General features: G+C 36.8%; 1 protein-coding gene across 3 annotated transcripts in view; it reads right to left on the bottom strand.

Annotated features, from left to right (window-relative positions):
• ZC3H13 (zinc finger CCCH-type containing 13) overlaps nt 1–21244 on the bottom strand; it is a 96677-nt gene that overhangs the window by 15375 nt on the left and 60058 nt on the right. For all 3 annotated transcript variants that reach the window (XM_039254362.1, XM_039254364.1, XM_039254363.1), the window contains exons 10-15: nt 18548–19012; nt 11880–12071; nt 6887–7454; nt 3422–3525; nt 1908–3080; nt 617–1138 (exon numbers count right to left, since the gene is read on the bottom strand). In XM_039254362.1, coding sequence (XP_039110293.1) covers nt 617–1138; nt 1908–3080; nt 3422–3525; nt 6887–7454; nt 11880–12071; nt 18548–19012 — 3024 coding nt within the window. The remainder of the gene's footprint in view (nt 1–616; nt 1139–1907; nt 3081–3421; nt 3526–6886; nt 7455–11879; nt 12072–18547; nt 19013–21244) is intronic.

Genomic DNA, 21244 nt, shown 5'->3' with positions numbered 1-21244 from the left:
AAAAGATATATAGACAACGTGTATGGCAACCTGAATAAGTATGGTTAGCAGAGAAGGCCTCACAGAGGAAATGATACAGACTAGGAAATGAAGTCTGAGTAAGAGAAGATAAGAGGGCAAACATCTACCAGGTGATGTGAAGAGGCAGTACAAAGGCGGCTGGAGTGCAGTGCATTGAGAGAATTCAGAGGCATGTACTCGACTGGGAGTGAAAAGAAGAGTAGAGGCAGTGGAGAATGATGTTCCCCACAGCTGAGGCTGGCTCTGAGTAGGCCAAAGTGGAAACGCATTTTCAGGGAATGTTAATTGTTTTGTGTATTTTCTCAACTGCTCCAGAAAACAGGATTACTGAGAGTTATTTGAATCTGTCTCTGAATCAAGAAATAACTTCCATTTTTATGACTTTTTTTAATATCTAAGAAAAGAACTTTTTTATTGCATCCAACTATCTTTTATTTCATTTGGGCTAATTTGAAGCAAGTCTACCATGAGAGGACCACAATTTTGAAATATCATAGGGCTTTTCCTTATGCATATCAGAACACCTTCACAAGAGAATATTTCCTATGAAATTTGAAAAGGAATGGAGCAGGATAACAGACAACAAGGCACTCACCTTCCAAACTCTCAGTTCTCTCAGCTTTGTTCAGATCTTCAAATCCCTGCATGGATCCTAGATCTTTATCCATTTTTTCTTTATCCAAAGCAAGAGAGTCTCGGGAAGTGCCTTCTAGGTCTCTTTCATGTTCACTCTCCAGTTTTGCTTCACTGCGTTTTACAGACTCTATTTGAGAAGAACTCTCAAAAGTTCTGTCTCTGTCTCTGTCCCTGTCCCTTTCCATACAATCAGAAATGAGTCTCTCTCTTTCCCTGTCCAAATCTCTCCTTTTGTCTCGTTCTCTCTCTCGTTCCCGCAATCTATCTCGGTCCCTGTTCCGTGGCCAATCTTTATCGGCATCTCGGTCCCATTCTCTCTGTCTTGTGTCTCTCCTCTCTCTGTCCCGGTCTCTATCATGCTCATATCGATCACGTTCTTGAAGCCTATCTCTGCTATCAAACGACCCGGATCTTGAATGGACCTGTCGATCCGACTCAGGAGAACTTCTTCTTGAACTATGGCTCCTTGAATCCTGGCGATCTAAAATAAATATACAAAGAGTTAACACAAGGTAAGAAATAAAATGCTTCATTGTTGTTAAACTTGTATCAAATCACTGTGCTATACACCTGAAACTAATATAACACTGTATGTCAACTATACTTTAATCGAAGGAAAAGAAGAGAGAGAGAGAGAGAGGAAGGAAGGAAGGAAAAGGGAAAGAAAAAAATGCTTCATTTTAGGGTCCTTTAAAACTTACACTTGGTATTTCCATATTCCCAATTATTCAAGGAACTCATTTTAAGGAAAAATTGATCTCTCAATTAAAGTGCTAATTAAAATATGTAAAAGGCAAGGAAACAAGTAATTTTCCTCTATAGCCACAAAAGATCTTCCAAGAAACGCATACATAAAATGGATAAGCATTAAGAGAACTGATCATTTCATTATCTAATCTCTTCCTATCCCCTACCGTATTTTCTGTGGTCAAAAGAAAAAGCACTGGCTGCAGGAAGAGCAGGAAGGTTAAAATTGTAAGCGTCAGTAAGGGACTTGAATACAACATAAGCCCTTCCACCAAGATATACTACTAACATCCTGATTTGAAACTGATGGCATCACTCAATGTTATTATAATAGTGTTAACGTCATAACAAGTAACATTTTGGTAGCATGGTTAAGTTTTTAAGTTCCTTAAAATTTAAGGCAGTATATAATGTAACCACTTTAGCATTTACTTTAAAATTCTAATTTGTATAAAATATATAAAACAGGAAGCACTGGCTAGATTAGAATTCAATTTTATTACCTGAAGAAGTACTTCGACTGGGTTCTCCACGCTTTAACTGATCAATTCTAGATTTCCTCTCTCCTGTGATCTCCAGACTTTTTGTTTTCTCTCTATCTCTTGAGCCACTATGTAGTACTCTCTTTCGACCACTCTGGTCATCTCCACTCCGATGGGCAGAATCAGTGGATGGCGAGCGGAGACGACCAGATGTGTGACTCCGATTACTGCGATTGCTCCCGAGGCTGCTACTCCTCTTCTGATCCACCGGCTTGCGATGTGGCGCCTCTTCTATGGTAACGTGAGGCGCCTCCACTTTCTCCGCACGTGTTCTATGGCACTTCCTGTGCGAGTCTTCATTGGTGCTATTGGTTGGGGTGGCAGAGGAAATGCTGGTGGCGGAGGCAGAAGTGGCAAGAGTAGCGGGGGTGGACGTAGAAGCAGTAGCCGCTGGAGGAGGAGGGGGAGGAAGAGAGGACGGAGAAGGAGTCCTTCCAGGAGTGGCAGTGGTGGCAGAATGCTCCGCTTCCGCCACCTCTGCACGGTCAGGCACGTCCTCGTCAGACCAGTCACTGAACGCCGTATCTTCTTTTTTCTGAGAATCCTCTAGATGGCCATCCTTACCATTGGTCATTTCAACCAATTCTTCTTTGGCTGTCAAAGGGGGAGTTCGCGGGCCTCTCTTCTTCTTACTCTGCAGGACTGCTTCTTCATCAGAAATATCAGAATCGCCTTTGGATTTCTTACGTTTCTTTTCCATACTTTTCTTCTTCTGTCCTTTTTTCGGTGAAAATACTTGAGTATCTTCAGACACTGTCTCTGTGTTACCCCTCTCTATCACTACATCATCCTCTTTCTTTTTCTTAACAGGTTTCTTCTGAATTTTTGCTTTTTTCTTGTTCTCTTCATGAGCTCGATCGGATGTGTCTCGCTCATCAGACAGGTGGTGTCCTATCATGTCTTGCCCACGAGTTCTTGAGCTTTCTGGGATTTCTGTCTGTTCTCTCTGTTTATCTACAGAAGAAACTTTCTCTTTGAGCTCCTGCTCTTCATAGCGCCTTGAACTCTCTTTTCTTTCCAGTTTACGATCTTCCTCTTTCCATCTACCCTGCCTGTCTTCTGGAAGGTGTGATGGACTGAGAGAACGAGACTCTTGAGGTCGTACAACCTGGCTCAAGAGTCTATGTTTTTCATCTACACAAAAAGATGAAAGCAATCACACTTTCACCAGGTAAACAATGTTTCATGTTACACAGAAATAGTAATAACCCAACCTCTCTCTTTTCATTTTAAAACTTTAAAAATGGCAATAATTTCACTAAAAATATGGATTTTATACAGATAGGAGATGACCATGCCAGTAAGGTAAAGTAACTGTATTCCTAATGTATATTTCAGTCACACGAGATATTCAGAGGCAGCAGAGCCAGAAAAGTTTTAAATCTCACTTCATCATTTCCTAATAATGTCAAAGAATGGTCTCATGGTTATAAAGGAATGTGGACACAGAAACACAGACAACACACTCTGCTTACTTTTATCATCTCCACTGTTGTAGGTGTCACTGTCGGGAGAATGTTCTCGCCGGCGCTTAGGTGACTGACGAGGGCTAGGACTCCCTTCATTTCTATAGCGCTTCCTAAATTGGACAAATATAATTTATAAAATTCCAGAGGATGAAAAAGAGATTTCTTTACTAGTTTTCAGTATTTCTTTACTATAAATAGAAAATATAATTGTAAGAGAGCAATACTGTCAGAGCTACATCATACAAAAGGTATTCAGCATCTTTAATAAAACTCTTCATTTGTTAAGACGTACAATAGTGACTTAAAACACACAGCAACAGGTCTTTCTTCATCAAATCACCAGATCTAATCGTTGCAATGTGGTAACATATAACAGAAGAATTAATATATTAATGTACCCTCTACTAAAACTTACTCATTATTTTTATATTTTATGGTGAAGAAATACTTTACGCTGGGAAGCCCAATCAGAAAATTAGCGTCTGCTTTGGAGTAAAAAAGGTAGGAATTCAACTTATAGCCATGTTACCTATTATGTAACTTTAGATAAGTTCTTGAAGTCACTGAACCTTAGCTTTCTCATTTGAAAATGGGGGGGGGGGGGGGCCAGGGTCAATCTCCTAAAGTTGCAATTAGGAATAAATTAGCTTTATCATAAGCCCAGTGAGTACACTGTAAAACTTGGTTCCTGCCCTCTTTTTAGAACTAAATCACTTGCGGGGCACATGGGTGGCTCAGTTGGTTAAGTGTCCAACTTTGGCTCGGTCATGATCTCACAGTTCGTGGGTTCGAGCCCTGCATCGGGCTCTGTGCTGAAAGCCAGCTCAGAGCCTGGAGCCTGTTTCAGATTCTGTGTCTCCCTCTCTCTCTGACCCTCCCTGTTCACGCTCTCTCTCTCTCTCTCAGAAATAAATAAAAACATAAAAAAAAAAACAAACAAACTAAATCACTTGCTTGGTGGCAAAGTAATAATTACAATGTTCACTATACTTCTTATTCTTTAAGTTAAACATTAAATGACTAGTGATTTATATCTCTGGTCCTTAAATTATTCTAGTGTTTTCCTACATTGTCATTAAATTTTGACTTAAAAAAAAAAAACAACAGTTGACAAATACCATGGTCAGAAGTTGCAAAACATACTGCAGCACACACATCTCCCTGACAGCTCCTTTACATAGATGAGTAATCAGGGTTTGGGGGGAAAAAAAGATTAGTGTGACAATTTATAGGCTCAAGTTTGTACAGTTCCCTATCCAAAGTACCTACCATCATCAGGCCATCTATTCCCCCATTCTGTCCCGCTGTCTTGCTATGACAAGAGGATGTGGTGACAGTGACAGAGTGTGTTTGGAAAGTCAGGACTCAAGAAGCACTGAAGCTTCTGCCTTTGACCTCTTGGCAGGTTTCTATCATTATATGGAGAGTTCAGACTATTGGAGGATGAAAGGTCATGTGGAGGAGAAGTGAGATGCCCTAAACAACAGCCAGCACCAAATGCCAGACATGAGAGTGAGGCCATTTGGGGTCATCCAGACCCAGATGAACTGCCAGACTGCCTGTGGAAACATGAGTGATCCCGAGTAAAAGCAGCAGAACTGTTCTGCTGAGCCCTGACCAAAGTGCTAATCCACAGAATGAGGAGCAGAGAACTGGATCTTGTTTTAAACTACCAAATTTTTGTGTGGTTTGATACACACGAAGGATAACTGGCATACCAAAATAAAGTGAATTAAAATATACAAAAAAGAACTTTAACTTCTAGGAAAATATCTATAGAAATAACATTAAGAGTAAAATAAATAGTATGACAATTCAGCAAACAAAGCCTTCTACAAAATGGGGGTACTTAAAAAAAAAGTTCTGGATAAATTCAACTACTGAGATGACAATTGATAAAAACATCTCATATGGCTATTGTTTAGAGCTGTTTGACTCCTAAGTTTCTGGGGTTCTTGCAACGTTTGGATTATCCAGCCATGAAAAACCAGAAGAAACTTTTGCTACTGTAAGCAGAGATCAGAAGCATGGGAAAATAAAATCGAAGGACTGGACTGCATAATAGATAAATAACAAAGATTTCACAAATTCAATTTTAGAGACTTTAAACAAGTCAGAGAAGAGAAAATATGTATTGTGTGCCTACATGAGTTAAAGGCAGTATCTGAATATTATGTTAATATAAGATTATTTATTAACGGGGAAGGGGAAGCCAGTGGGTGTGAACTACAGAAAACCCTGGCTACAGATTGAAGGGAAGCCAAGACCTAAAAGAAGAAGCCTCCACTTCTGTGCTTTGTCCATAATCATAATCTACAACAGCAATGATGAAAAACAGCCTAAAGCAGGGAGCTGTATTCACCATAATTCAAATGAGCGAGAGGCAGGAGCAATGAAATTGAATATATAAATTATTCCCAGTTTGTTTTAGCAAACTTAATCATACCTTTCATCCTAGTTGGTATTTAAAAAAAAAAAAAAAAAAGGCAGTTAACTCCAACAAGGTTGGTTTTATGTCCATGAAACCTCAAAACTGACCAAAGTCCAAAATTCTCACGGCTACAGTGACTTAGCTCCCTTTGTCTATTCCTCAATTGTGAGAGTCTCAATAGACAGGGCTGTGAAGCTGACAGGCATACCCTCAGGCCATCTTAGCCATCATCTGGAGAAAACCTTTCAGGGACAAGAACTCACAGAAGAAAACAGTGGAGAAATGGACACACAGGATTCCTGATGCATTGTTTCAAAGTCTGAATATAGTCACTTAAGAACAAATGAACTCTAACCATGGACTTCCCAGATACCTGAGCAATTGGGGGGGGGGGGGGGGGGGGGGGGACAAAAGAAAGAAAAAAAGACACTATCCTCAGATACTTGAGATAATGAGAACACATCTTTTGATCCCAATAATCTACTATAACTCCCTAGCTCAAGAGAGGACAAGTCCATATCTCTCATCTTCTAGCCCTGCAGTGGCTGCAGGACTTCCTTCAGTTTTAAGACACTACTATGAATGCTTCCATCCCTGGGGGTAGTGACTCCAGACTTGTAAGTACATAAAACTCATGAAGGATTCTCAGGAATGGCACAGACACTATCTCTTGGTGACTGGTCAACTCCATTAACTAGTTTTAAAGTGGGTTTGATGAGCTATAGGTTCACTGATTTTATCACTTTTAAGTTGAATTCCTGCTAAAAACAAGTCTACAGAAGTTGAACAACCCAATATGCCATCAAAAATGGCACAGAAAACAAGAATGATTAATTATATCCATGTCTACAGAAAGAGAATGAGAAAGTGTTTTTCTTCCTAGACAATTCAAAAGACTTTAAACACCAAATATATAGAATAACGTCGAAATACAGGAAAATGTGGAGAGGAAAAAGAAAATGAAAATTTCATGAAAATGAAATGTTCTGAACTCTACTGAAATGTAATTTTTAAAAAATCGGATCCATTCCCATTCTTACTTTGACTTTCTCTCATCGTGTCCATCTCTGGGATTCCGGTCTTCTCGGGTATCTTCCCGCTTTTCTCTGCGGTCATCTCGTCCTTTGTCTTTGTCTTCCCAATCCCTCTGACGCTCTCGTTCTTTCTCTCTTTCTCTCGCTCTCTCTCGTTCCCGCTCTCGCTCTCTCTCCCTCTCCCTCTCCCGTTCTCGTTCTCTCTCTCTCTCCCGCTCTTCTCTTTCTCGCTCCCGCTCTTTTTCCCTATCTCGCTCCCTCTCTCTCTCCCTCTCTCGATCATGGTCACGATCTCGCTCTCTTTCACGGTCCCTCTCTTTTTCTCTTTCTCTTTCTCTCTCCCGCTCCCTGGCACGCTCTCTTTCCAATTCTCTCTCCTTCTCTCTTTCCCGATCCCGCTCACGCTCCCTCTCCCTCTCGCGCTCTCGGTCTCGCTCTCGCTCCCTGTCTCTTTCTCTAGCCCTTTCATCTCTTCTATCCTCCACTCTGTCTACTCTTCGTTCCTCTCTTCTTTCATCACGCTCAAGCTCGTCATTCCTTCCCTGATGTCGAATTGGTGAACTTGGTCTTTGATCTACAATGAAAATCAAGTTTTGTCAGTGATTAATTTGACAGATAACCTATTGGTTAAGACAGTATGGCAAATCTTAAATTTTATCTGTGTACAGGGTCACAGTGGCAACAAATCAGGTTATATTTACTTTTAAGTTAATCATCCAGATAATCACCCCTAGATGTTTATAATTTTTTTCTTAGAGGTAAGTTTTATTTGCCCTCTAACTAACATGTTTTCTGCTCCCCATCAACCCCCCTCCCGCCTCCCACTGATCCGCCTTTGATCTTTCTCTGCATGCTCCCTACCCTACCTCCAGCCCACTGCTCCAACCCCACTTTCTGCCATCTCTACCCTTCACCTCTGATCTTCTCTGTCCCCCCAGCAGGACCTGAGAACACTGGTGGCAAAGGATAGGGGCAGCAGGAGGTGTAGAACATAGGAGCTGAAGGAAAAAAAAAATTTCCCTCGTAAGTCACACCTCTAATTTCAGGCTAAAATATATACACATCAAAGTGCAGCTATTATGTGAGGAAAATATAGAACAAAACATCTGTCAATAATTGTTGCTGCAATATCAATTTATCATAAACTAGAATATTAAGGGTACTGATGCTTAGCAATCTTGAAGTTAATATAAAGTGTTTCGTATTAGTGATATATATTTATACTAGAAGTTTTATTTAATCATATAACTGATCACTCAGATGAAGAGTTGTTTTCTTAAAAATGTTAACTGATAGTCTCATCACATTGGATATATAAATAAATATATACATATTTTTCCCCCAGTACATGAATCATATAAACACAGAGAAAATGAATACATGCTGCCCAAATGCCAAGCTGGGCAGGAAATTAGTCTGGGATCAAAAAATGTGTAAGAAAATGGCAGTAACTTTTCCTGAGAGCTAGCAATTTTTGAGAGTAGTTTATTATAGTAGTCTAGGCTACTGTGATATTTCTATTTTCATATTATGTAATAATGTCTATGGGTTAGTCATAAAGGTCATACTACAGTATGGTCAACAGGTTTTCAAGTGGAATATCTAACATTAACTTATTAAGCAGAATAATTTTAGGATATTTTCAGGGAAAGGTTCAATATAGTAATTTGAATACCCTATCTTAACACAGACTAAAAAACCCCAAGAATTATGGATATTTGCTCTTTAGAGGTTACAGACCAATACAGAAGTTCACAGAATTTTAAAGCTAAAACAAAACAAAACTTTCTCCAGCCCTTTGCTTCTTAAAACCAAAGAAATTATGGTGCAGAAGTTGATTAGCCAAAGTCACAGAGATGGCAGATTTATTAGGACATCAGGAGTAGAAGTCAGTTCTCCTAAACCCTTTTTCACTTTTGCTGAAACCAAGTTAAAATGGTTCTACTGTGCACTTTTGATTCCCCAAATGCCACATATTTATGGTCTTAAGACAGTTTGAATTCTTGGTTTAGTTAGGGATCATACTAATGTCACAATGATTACAAAACAACCTGAAATTCAATACTGCAACTTGTAGTAATTCAAACTTGAAATTTCCTATTATAGCAATGTCAGGGAACGGACTATTTTACGCACTCTTCGCTGACAGATAAAAACTCTATTTTCTCCAACCAAATGACAATGGCCCTTACTTCAAAGAAAATGGAAAGGATAAAAGAGCACTACTTACTTTAATGTATCTAAACTATTTTTCCTATCTTTCCCCCAAAATGTGTTCATCAAAGATGTGATTCTCTTCACAGATTTCCTTATCTTAATGAATGACATACCCATTCATGAAAGCTGGAATCTTTGAGTTATCCAAGTCCCATTAATTTCACTCTCAAAATACTTCTTCATTCCATTTCCTCTCTGCAGCCCTACAGTTAACGTTATTAACACAAACTCTGATCACCTCTTAGGTGTCTAAGTCATCAACAAACAGTCTGTCTAACTGGTTGGTATCCTTGTCTGCAATCTTTCCCCAGTTGGAACTCTCTGTTCCAACTGCTTAAAAATGACAGTCTTGCAGGCAGTGAAAAGGCAATTTATTAAAAAATTTTAGCCTGATTTATTAGGCTATTTAGAACTTGGCCCAGAGTTTCTCATCAATTGTTTCTACTAGCTTCTTTCCTTCCCTACCAATTATGGCATACACCTCTACACCAACATCAGAATTCATTACTGCTCCAAAACCATGTTTCTTTTGGTCCTGCGTGTTTACACATACTATGCCCTCTCCCTGCAAAGTGTTTCTTCCACTGTTCCTTCTAGCATACTCTTTAGGAAGCTTTCTTGATTTCCTCACAACTCTGTTTGCTCCTTTGTTGTCTCACAAAACTTCATATAGCTAAAGCATTCATCCCCCTTCAACTGCCTATTTGTGCTCAATCAGCCCATGAAGAACTAAAGGGAAGATTGAAACTCCTGAGCACAGAACAAGGTGCCTGGACATATCTCCACCCTCAACCTCTATCAATCTCCCTACTGCTCATCATACTCGGGTCACACTGGTCTTCTTTCAAACTGTAGGACATATTAAACTATTCTCCATCTTGGTGAATTGGCACATACTCTTCCCTCGGTATGGAATTTTTTACCCTCAACCTCTGCAATGCAGCTTCTCTTGCATTTATGCTTCGACATAAATGTCATCTCAAATTTTTCATAAAAAGTCTATCTGAAGTAGGTCCTCTCTTATCCTTTATTTCTATCTAGGCCCCTTCTTTGTTTCCTTGATTGCAGTCAACAGTCATTTCTCTAGGGGAGGTATCTTTCCTCCCATTAAGACGAACACAAGAACTACTATACTTGAAGAACCTAGCAAAAGTGCATGAGCTCTCAATAAACAGTGTAGAATATATCAGTAACCTCAAAAATACAGTTCTATTTTAATCATACAACTGATATATATTGAAGAAGTTATAGTAAAGTAAAACATAAAGAGAACAGGACTTGCAATCAGAAGATACGAGTTTGAATTACAGCTCTGAAACTTACATCTCTGTAACAGTGGAAAATCACTATCCTTCTCTTAGCCCAAATCCCCTAAGTTATGAAACATGAAGTCTCTTATCATATCTCCACTCACAGGAATATTATAAAGATAAAAGAATTTTAAAGAATATTTTATATATATTCTCTGACTTAATATTGTAAAAGATATTAAGTCAATGAACACATATATAAAGCAACTATCAAAGTTCCTGCAAACTCAGTACATGTATGGTTGGGAAATAAATGTAAGATTGAAACCAAATGTTACTACTGAATTCAGGAGTAAGATGAAAAACCTCTGAGCTCGAATATCAAACTGAGGGGGAGGGGAAGAAGAGATATTAAAAAGCATAGCACTATGAGGACATAGTGTGAAAGAGAGGTGAATCAGCATTAGAGAAGATATAATTTCAGATATCAACACACAAAATATAAACTCCAGCCTCATTTGTAATTAAGGAAACCCTACACATCTTATAACCCAAATGTATTAGGGCTTACCCTAACAAACTCCACTCAACCAAGTCTGATCTCATCTATATTCCCAAAGTACACAGTGTCTTAGTGACTTTGTTCTGTCATCACTGCCCAAATCAACATACACTATTACCTTTGTGATTCAGCCCACTATGAAGCATCATTATTCAATTTCCTACCCCATCAAGTTTTGTACTATATTAATCTCAGCAGTATAGCAAACCTTAGTTTAGTAACCAAAGTTAGTAAGACCTTCATAAGATTGTAGAGTTTAAACGCCCTTATATGGACAATAAAGCTTGTTAAAGAAAGTACTTATAACCCTTCTTAAATGACTTCTCATAATCTTATTTCAAAACTGATTTAAGAGAGTAAATCTAATAGAGCAGAATCTAATACAGTAACCAAAAATTTTTTAGCTTAAGATATACAAGAATGTAAAATTAGCTAAAACAAGCATTACAGATTCTGAAGAAGGAACATGCAAAAAATGTTTCTTCAAATAACCTCCAGCCCTATCATCATCTTTTCCCCACCTTGTTCTTTTGACAGGCCTTACAAGACTCTGTTTATTATCACAGCTAATGAGTGAGTGGCCAGGATACTGGGGTGAGAATGTTTATGTATCTCCTAAATTGGAAATGCCTAGAATGGCACCCAAGCATCTATCTACATTCTTTAAAGGGTTATAAACTATTTTGTTAAGGCGAGACAGCTAAAGTAGGGCACCTCTGTTTCTGCAGTATGCAAGTACTTACTACACCTCAGTACCCACTCTGTTGTCAAACAGGTACTCTGGTGGCCAGCTATTTACATACTCTCAAAGTAAACAAGGAAGACAGTATGAGTAAATATAATAGTTTCAAATGTGTCAACAAGCAAAAGTCTTAAGAGATATATTAAAAAGTTAAATTGATAAAGGTTTTGAAAAACAATTCTCCCAACCACTGTTGGCCATTATTAAATAATATGCCATTTGACAAACCTCTCTCTCTGTTGTCACGACGGTCTCTCTCTCCATGTCTTCTCTCAAAGGAAGAATCCCTTGCTTGATCTCTGTTGTCTCTTTCAGGGTATCTGTCTCTTTCAGGATAGCTACTTCGAGTTTCCCAGCTGTCATGATAGTTGCTACTACTACTGTGACTATCAATTTGAGAACCTCTTGTGCCTCGACTTCCTAAACAAAGGATATTCACACAAATATTTAAACACATACACTTTATTCAACAAGTTTCATCAGTCACAATCTTTCTTCTCAAATAAAACATACAGGTTAAGATGTCTTGGGGTTGTTGTTGTTTTACCTTTTTGGTGTTTCAAAGTATGGTAATTGTTGTTGAAAAGAATATTAAATGTTGGATCACAACACCCAAATGGTCGAATGATGGGCTTGAGTAAGCTAGGTCCAAGTTTTTACTATCTATTAAAAAAGTCATAATGGAATCATAGAGCAAGAAGACTATTTCAGTGAACCCAAACCCCATCTCCCCCAAACAAAAATAAAAACTATTCATATATAATTCACAGAAATATCATGAAAATAATGAAAAAGTAGATGTATATTATTGCTTTGATTACAGTTTATAGCAAAAACATTCCATACAGAACCAAAGTAAAAGTCCAGACCTGGAAAGTACCCAAATGTCTTTCAATGGTGAATGGTTAAAACTGTGGTATACCCAGACTATGGAATACTACAAGGAACAAACTACTGATATATGGAACAACTTGGATGAGCCTCAAGGAAATTATGCTGAGTGACAAAGCCAATCTCAACAGGAAGCATACAGCATGATTCCATTATGTAATATTTGTGAAATAAGAATTATTAGATGGAGGACATATTACTGGCTGCCAGGGGTCAAGGACAAAAGAGAGGAGTTGAGTGTGGCTATAAAGGGGTAATACAGGGAGTCCTGTGATACACAGTTGAGTATCTTGACTGTAGTAATGGTAATATAACGCTACATAACCACTATTGGAAAACAGTATGAAGAGTCCACAAAAAAAGTAAATAGAACCACCGTATGATCCAGTAATCCCACTTCTGGGACTATACCCAATGGAATTGAAATCAGAATCTGGAAGAGATACCTGCACTCCCAAGTTCAGTACAGCATTACTCGTAATAGTCAAGACAAGGAAGCAACTGAAATGCCCCCTGACAAATGGATTTAAAAAAAAAAAAAAAAAAAAAGGTGGTATATACATATAATGGAATATTATTCAGACTTAAAAAAAAAAAAAAAAAGAAATCCTGCCATATGAGATAACAGATGAGCTTGAAGGACATTACACTGAGATAAATCACACACAGAATGACAAATACAACATGATACCACTTATATGTGGAATCTAAAATAGTCAAACTCTCAGATATAGAGAGGAGACTGATAACTGACAAGGCTGGAGGTAGAAGGAAACATAAAGGTATTAGTCAAGGGTACAAAGTTTCAGTTGTATAAGATGAAGAAGTCCTAGAGATCTACAGAAAGCATAGTGCCCAGATTTATAATACTGTACTGAAACTCAAAAATTTGATAAGAGGGTAGATCTTAAGTGTTCTCATCACATACATACAAAATAATAGAGAGCCCGAGGAAACTTCTGCAGGTGACAGATATGTTTATGCCATAAATGGTAATCATGGTTTCATGATTATATATTTACCTCCAAGCTCAAGTTGTATGCATTAAATATGTGCTGCTTTTTGTATGTCAATCATATCTCAATAAAGTGGTTTTTAAAAAATACATACAGCTACACAAATATACATAATAGACTTTAAGCCCTCAAAAAAATTACAGAATAATTCTAAATACTGTTAACAATGTATTTTAATGATAAAAATATATGTATAGATTGCTTCAATAATTAAAGACCACAAAGAATAAATTTAAAACATTTTTTAAAGACTAGAGATGAGCCCCATATAACATTTAAAAATCAATAAGTTAAATGACAGCTTGGATGCTGCTAAGAGATAATTAGTAAAAAAAGATATGTCTGAGGATACAACCCAGGAAACAAAAGAGAGATAAAGAGGTGAAACTTAAGAATCAAAGATGATAACAATAAGAAGATTCAACATATATCTCAACTATGCTGCTTAGTCACATTTAAAACAAAAAGATACAGTAAGGTTGAAAGGATGAAAAAAGATACTTATCAAATACTAACCAAAAGAAATGTTAGTAAAATAACCTCCAAGACAAAACGCACTATTAGGGATAAAGAGGGTCATTCTACAATGATAAAAGGAATAATGTGTCTTATGTGTACCTAACAGCAAAGCCTTAAAATATTCAAAGCAAAAATTGATCAAATTACACAAAACCAACAAATTCACAATGACAGTAGAAGACTCAACTCACTTCTTTGTAATGTTAGAAAAGGCATCCTAAAAAGAATTAAATGTAGATTTGAAAGCATGGTTAACAAGCTTGATCTCAGAGACATCCTTTGCATCCAATAATTAAAAGCACATGCAAAACATTTATAAAAATTTCTGAACCACAGCTAAGTCTTAACAAATACAAATACCAAAGAGCTGACTTCAAAGCCTGTTCTGGCAACAATTAAAATTAGGGAAGGGGATTTATTTTAAAAAGTATGATTAAAAATTTTAAATCCTTTTTCCATGTAACTCAGGAGTCAAAGAAGTAATTATATTAAAACTTAGAAATAGTGTTTAGAATGGTTACTGGTACAATTACCACACATTTCATAACACAGTAAAACCCAAGACTAGAAATTAATGGACCAAAAGAGATAAAAAAGAATATAAACAAAAGATTAGTTTTTTGAAAAGACTCAAAATAGCCAAAAACTTTGGAAAAACTAAGAAAGATAAGGAAACATAGTCATAATAGGTATTTTAAAAAAGAAATTTTGGAACATCTTTGTATCAAAAATTTTTAAAAAGTCTTAGAAAAATATAACTTACTATACTGCTTTAAGAAAAAACAAATCTATAACTATTGTAATAATTTAAATCTGTAACTCTTACACAAAACTCCATAGGTAATAAAAGCTCTAACCATTAAAAAAAAAAAAAAAAAANAGAATACATAACCAATCATATGTAAATTGTTCTAGAGGAAAAAAAAAAAAAAGCAACACTTCCCAACACATTTCATATGTCAAGTATAACTTTGATTCCCACACCAAACAAGAACACAAAAAATGAACTATGCAGTGGTATGCTAGAAACAGTTTACGCTGGCTTCAAAGAGCCAATTGTGCACATCTCTTCTGCTGTTAGCTCAATATCTGCTATTTTATACCATTGTATAAAGTAGGGACTTTTTCTGATGAGTTCATTGTTTAATATTTACCATCATGCCACTAATTATATGTAATCTCAGCTGAAAACACAGATGCTTAACTAACATTAAATTTTAACAAACCTATGCTAAAACTTAAAAAAAAAAATGAAAAAATTCCTTTTACCACCTGAGTGGCTCAGCTGGTTGAGTATCTGATGCTTAACTTCAGCTCAGGTCATGATCTCAGTTCAGTTTATGAGATCGAGTCCCACGGTGGGTTCTGTGCTTACAGCACAGAGCCTGCTTGGGATTCTCTCTCTCCCTATTTCTCTGCCCCTCCCCACACACAAGTGCTAGTGCTGTCTCCTGCTCTCTCTCAAAATAAGTAAACATTAAAAAAAAAGAAATGCCAGGATATAAAAGTTGGGAATATTAGGAGACATCCTTACCACAATAAAAAAAAAACAAAAAAAAAACACCTGCTAAAAACCTACAAACACCATGCTTAATGGTGAAATGCCAACAATAATACTTTAAAAACTGAAACAGAGCTAAGAAGCCCATTATACCACTCATATTCACTATTATATTGAAAAAGATGCTCAACAGGTTATTGACAATACATAAGCAGAAAAGAAGAGCCAAATCTGTCTGTTCTCAGACAAAATGTTTAAGAGAATCTAATTAGATCTACTATGAGAATACAGCAATGTAACAATGTTAAGATTAATATACGAATATCAATCATTTCCTTACACTGACAGAGTTTAAAAAATATTTTAAAAAGATATTATTTAGTGACACACAGTTATTTACTGAAGCACTGTTCAAAAACAAAAAAGACTGGAATACCTAATCATCTATCAATATTGGATTTACAGTAGTCTTCCTTATCTGCAACTTCGCTTTCTGCAATTTCAGGAACCCATGGTCAATGGGGGTCCAGAAGCAGGTGATTCTCCTTCTGACATCTGGTCAGAAGGTCAACAGTAACCTCACTTTGACTCATCACACAGGCATACATCATCTCACATCATCACAAGGGTGAGCACAATACAATAAGAAATTCCTCAAAACCCACATTCACATAACTTTCATTGCAGTATATTACTGTCATTGAGTTATTAGTTGTTAACTTCTTACTATGCTTAATTTATAAATTAAACTTTATCATCAGTGTGTATGTACAGGAAAAGACCCAATATATATAGAATTCAGTATTTTTAAAATGTTTATTTATTTGAGGGCACGCATGTGCATGCACATGCATGGGGAAGGGGAAGGGGTGGGAAGAGTGAGGGGGAGACCCAGAATCCCAAGTAGGTACCTGAAATATGCTCAGTATCATTCATCATCAAGGAAAGGCAAATCAAAACTACAATGAGATATAACCTCACACCTGTCAGAATGGCTAAAATCAACAATACAAGAAACAACAGGTGTTGTCAAGGATGTAGAGAAAGAGGAACCCTCCTACACTTTTGGTGGGAATACAAACTGGCCTAGCCACTGTGGAAAAGAGTATGGAGGTTCCTCAAAAGGTTAAAAATGGAACTACCCTACAATACAGCAATGGCACTACTAGGTATTTACCCAAAGAATGTAAAAATACTACTGCAGAGGGATATACGCACCTCTATATGTACAGTAGCATTATTTATAATATCCAAATTATGGAAGCAGCCGAACATCCACTGACTGATGAATGAGTAAGGAAGATGTGGTATGTACATATACAATGGAATATTACTCAGCCATAAAAAAGAAAATGAAATCTTGCCATTTCCAACGACATGGATAGAGTCAGAGAGTATAATGCTAAGCGAAATAAGTCAGTCGGAGAAAGACAAATACTATATATCTACACTCATGTGGAATTTACAAATAAGTAAAGATTAAGAAAAGATAGTGAGGCAAAGCAAACTATAGAGAACTGATGGGTTACCAGAGGGGAGGTGGGTGAGGGGATGGGTTAAATAGGTGATGGGGATTAAGGAGTACACTTGTTGTGATGAGTGCTGGGGTTGTATGGAAGTGTCTAATCACTATACTGTATACCTGAAACTAATATTATACTGTATGTTAACTAACTGGAATTTAAATAAAAACTTATAAAAATCTTTATAGTATATCCTATAATAGACAATATGCACCCAAAAGAAAGGGTTAGTTGTTTATCAAGTTGACTAAAGTGGAACGATCTCCAAGGTATTTTTTAAGTGAAAATAGCAGCAATATATAGAGCAATATATAGTTTTTTTTTTTTAAAGTAAGTTTGTAAAACCAGAGGGGGATATGAATACACATACAAATCTGCTTGTGTAAAATGTTTCTGGGAAGGATATAGACAAAATTGCCAAAAGAATGAATGAGGTCAAGGACAGTAGAAAGGTTTTTCACTATATATCCTTTCGTACTTCTGAAATTTTGAGTCATGTGAATGCATTATTAAAAACAGAAAACTTTTAAGTACCATTGAAAGGAGCACCAAAAATGCTGGGTACCCAGGAATAAAACCTGTACAAGACTTTAACAGGAAAAAATTATAAATTCATAAATTTAATGCATTTGAAATAAAAATCCAACAGTTTTCTGTGAAATTTTTTAAAACAACAAATCATTTAAAACATGTCTATGAAAAAGCAAAAGGCCAAGAAAAGCCAAGAAGGGGCCTTCAGCGTAATGTGAAGCTGGAGAAATGAACAAGACAGACCAAAAGACCAATAGAAAGAATGATTGTTCAGAATTCTGCAGAAGCATTTTAGGGGAGGGCAAAGAAGACAGTAGAGGAAAAGAGGCCAAATCTAATTCAGTCCAAGCAGTTTGGAGACAAATACATTTAGGTAGGTAGTTATTGGGTGATGGCAAATGCTTTATAGGGGAAGAAAAATGGGTCAAGATTCTGATATGTGAATAATCTGAGGTGGTCTGAAGCAAGCACAAGTATACTGCAGAATACACAGTCATTTCTGATAACCACCAATTTTGAAAGTGCACCATTTTAATCCCACTTTAATAATCATTTTGTCATATCTGTACCTATTTAGTAGAAATTATTTTCTTTTGATTCTACTTTTTTGCCTGATAGCAATTTTCTTAGTGTTCCACACTAATCAAAAGGGTAGGCATGACTGGATATAATTCAACCAGGGGATCTAGGATGAGGATCCATTTATCCTTTGCTACTTGGGCAAATTCCTAAATTTTAGGAATTTAACAATTCCTATTTGGAATTTATAGGGAAGGCCAAAATTCAATTAGTTGAAAATTACTTTGACAAAATGATAATGAATGTAAAAAAGAATACATTTAGAACACTTAAACGATTTAATAATTTCTATATAAACATACAAGACACAGTTTATTGACAAGTCAAAAACCTTACCCTTTTCAGGTAATTCTGGACCTCTCCCCCTACTTCTGCCCATCCGGTCATTTCTAATTTCACTTCGAGACTCATTTCTGGCATCATTCCTTATTTCAGTACGAGAACTTTCTTCTCTCAAATGGTTTCTGCCGTAACTTCGGGATTCTTCCTGATAGGCATCCTCCTTTCGATGGCTGTCTCGACTTTCACGGTCCCTGTAGTCATGGGTATCACGAGCAGACCGAGAATCTCTGGGATCACGGCTCTCTTTGTTATCTCTGCTATAATCTCTCATCTCCCTGGAGTCCCGAATGTCTCTGGAGTCCCTCAGTTCCCGTCGGTCTCTAGTATCCCTGGCATCTCTTCGATCCCGAGCATCTCGAGGCTCTCGGTCATCTCTGTGGTCTCTAGAAGAGCTCAGATCTTGTTCATACTCTCGTTCTTCTCTTGTGTCCTTTTCTCTATCCCTTTTGCTTCTGGTCTCTGTAAGGCAAATTTGGGAATGAACTAGAATTCCTTCCACAAAATTTTGAGAAACTAGACAAGATACATAATTTGGAGTTTAAGCAATTTTTTAAAGAGTAATTCATGTTCTTTGCATAAACATGGGCAAATAAGAAAATTAAAATCATATATAAGCTAAAATTCCAAAGGTAATTTTATTAACACTTGGATATAACTTTATCCTTGATTAGATAAACTTTGAATAGGATTTTCCAGGGTCCCAACTTACCCATACTTATAGATCTTAAACAACTGAAACAAGTAAGTTGATCGCATATCACTGATGGTTTATGTTTTAGAAACTACTTTTAAATCCAGAGGCACACTGTGACTTTAACTACCTCCACCAGACTAGACAACCCATGAGTGCCTCAAACGTACTTACGGCACTTAAGCATTGGCCTACAGTTAGTAAGGTGGCTGGCAGAGATACTGTTACTCAACCCTCTCTTTTCTTGAACTGTTTAGTGGGATCACTCCTGTCTCTAAAGTTTTCTCTACTTAAAGCATTTTCTAGAAATACTATTTTTCTAGCCTACAAAAATAAGAAAGGAACTTCAGTTTTTAAAAAGTTGAAACAAAACTCACTGATCATTTATTTCAACCTTGTCACTGTGTAAATGAAAAAATAAAAGGCCCAGAGCCTAAATGGCTTAGGTGACCCCCTATCTAAAGAGAATGTGCAAAGAAGAGAAGCCATTCCTTAGATATGCGTGGACCTTAGATATGCGTGGAATAGGGATAAATTGATTAGAGCATAAATCTGGTATGACGTCAAAGGATTAACAAGAGAACTTCAAAAAACGCACTGTCTTGTTTTTAAATCAGCTTCCTTTATATGTTGCTCTTAGACACTGTGCAACTGCCTCAAGATCTGAGGCTATTACTTTAGCAAGTGTAGCAGCTCCAATGCCTACAAGATATTTTAAATTTACCTTCTTTTCTCTTTGCCCCAAGTAGCTAGGTCTATAGACTTTCTCAAGCACCCCAACATCTAGTATCCACAAGAACCCCTAGATTCTCACATTAATAACTCATCTCTTCTGCCAGTTACTTTGTCCATGTGCTTATATCCACAAATGCCATTTAAGAACAGAAGCATCAGGCAAGCATCAAATATTTGATAGGTCTCCATCCATTTTTGTGCACACCTGTGACTTCAAGTCCTCCTCCAATGACAACTCTGCCTAAAAATATGTTCACTCACTACCAGATCCTTTTTCTATAATTCCCCCATCTGTCTTTACAAATACATCTAGTTGTTATATTTTGTCATCTACCTCTCCATTCTTTCACTACAATTATTTTTATTTCAGAAAATGACATCAAAACAGAGGAAAAAACATCTGCTACATCTCTTATGGGGAAGGTTAAAGAAACATCTTCCTTACAAAGAAACTAAACATATGGTTTGTTATTAAATGGATTCTCCCTGTAATATAAGCCACTCTTAGTGCAAAAAAAGCATTGCTATAAGACTTAAATGCATACTATTTCCCCTCATTATTATTTCAAAACATAGTTATTAAACACACTACAGAGTTTTCATTCAAGAAGTAGTCATTAAATATATACTATACTCCTGGTCAACTCTAATTAAATATCTTATTAAAATTAATACATAGGTGTTAAGAGAATTTTCCCATCTTACCAATGTTCCATAAATACTGCTGTGCTGATCTGGTTCCAAAGTCATGTACACAAGAAAAAATTCTATACAACAGATGTTCTCTCTGGTCCCTACCTACATATCATCATTTTCTTGAATAAAAGAATTTGATTATTGCTTGTGCTGTTGATAGAGAACAACTAAATTCAACATGTTTCATACTGCTACACTATACTTTGACAGTATACTGCTATACTATACTCACGGAGAGGCTTACTTTAAAAATGCATATTAAGCAGAAATGCTGCAAATAAGCAATATTTCCTGAGTATTCATTACATTCAAACACCAACTCTGGAGAAGTTAGGAAAAAACTTTAACTAAAAAAGGACAAGAAGCTGGGACAAGGAGTAAAGAAAGAGATGTAGTGCCAGATCAGAACAGCATCTCAGCCTGAACAGGGAGCAGCAAATCCAAAGTTAACTTAATTCTCAGGGATCTAGAAAGGGAAACAGCTTTGCTAATTTCTTTCTAGAGTTACACCCAAAGACTTGATCGCTCGGTTTACACCAACCTTCTGAATAACGTCTGATGCTTTCAAA

Source organism: Hyaena hyaena, unplaced genomic scaffold (genome assembly GCF_003009895.1).
Source record: "Hyaena hyaena isolate Hyena2069 unplaced genomic scaffold, ASM300989v1 scaffold_483, whole genome shotgun sequence".
NCBI lineage: Eukaryota > Metazoa > Chordata > Mammalia > Carnivora > Hyaenidae > Hyaena > Hyaena hyaena.
The sequence above is the reverse complement of the archived record's forward strand: the minus strand, read 5'-3'. Positions and strand labels throughout refer to the sequence as shown.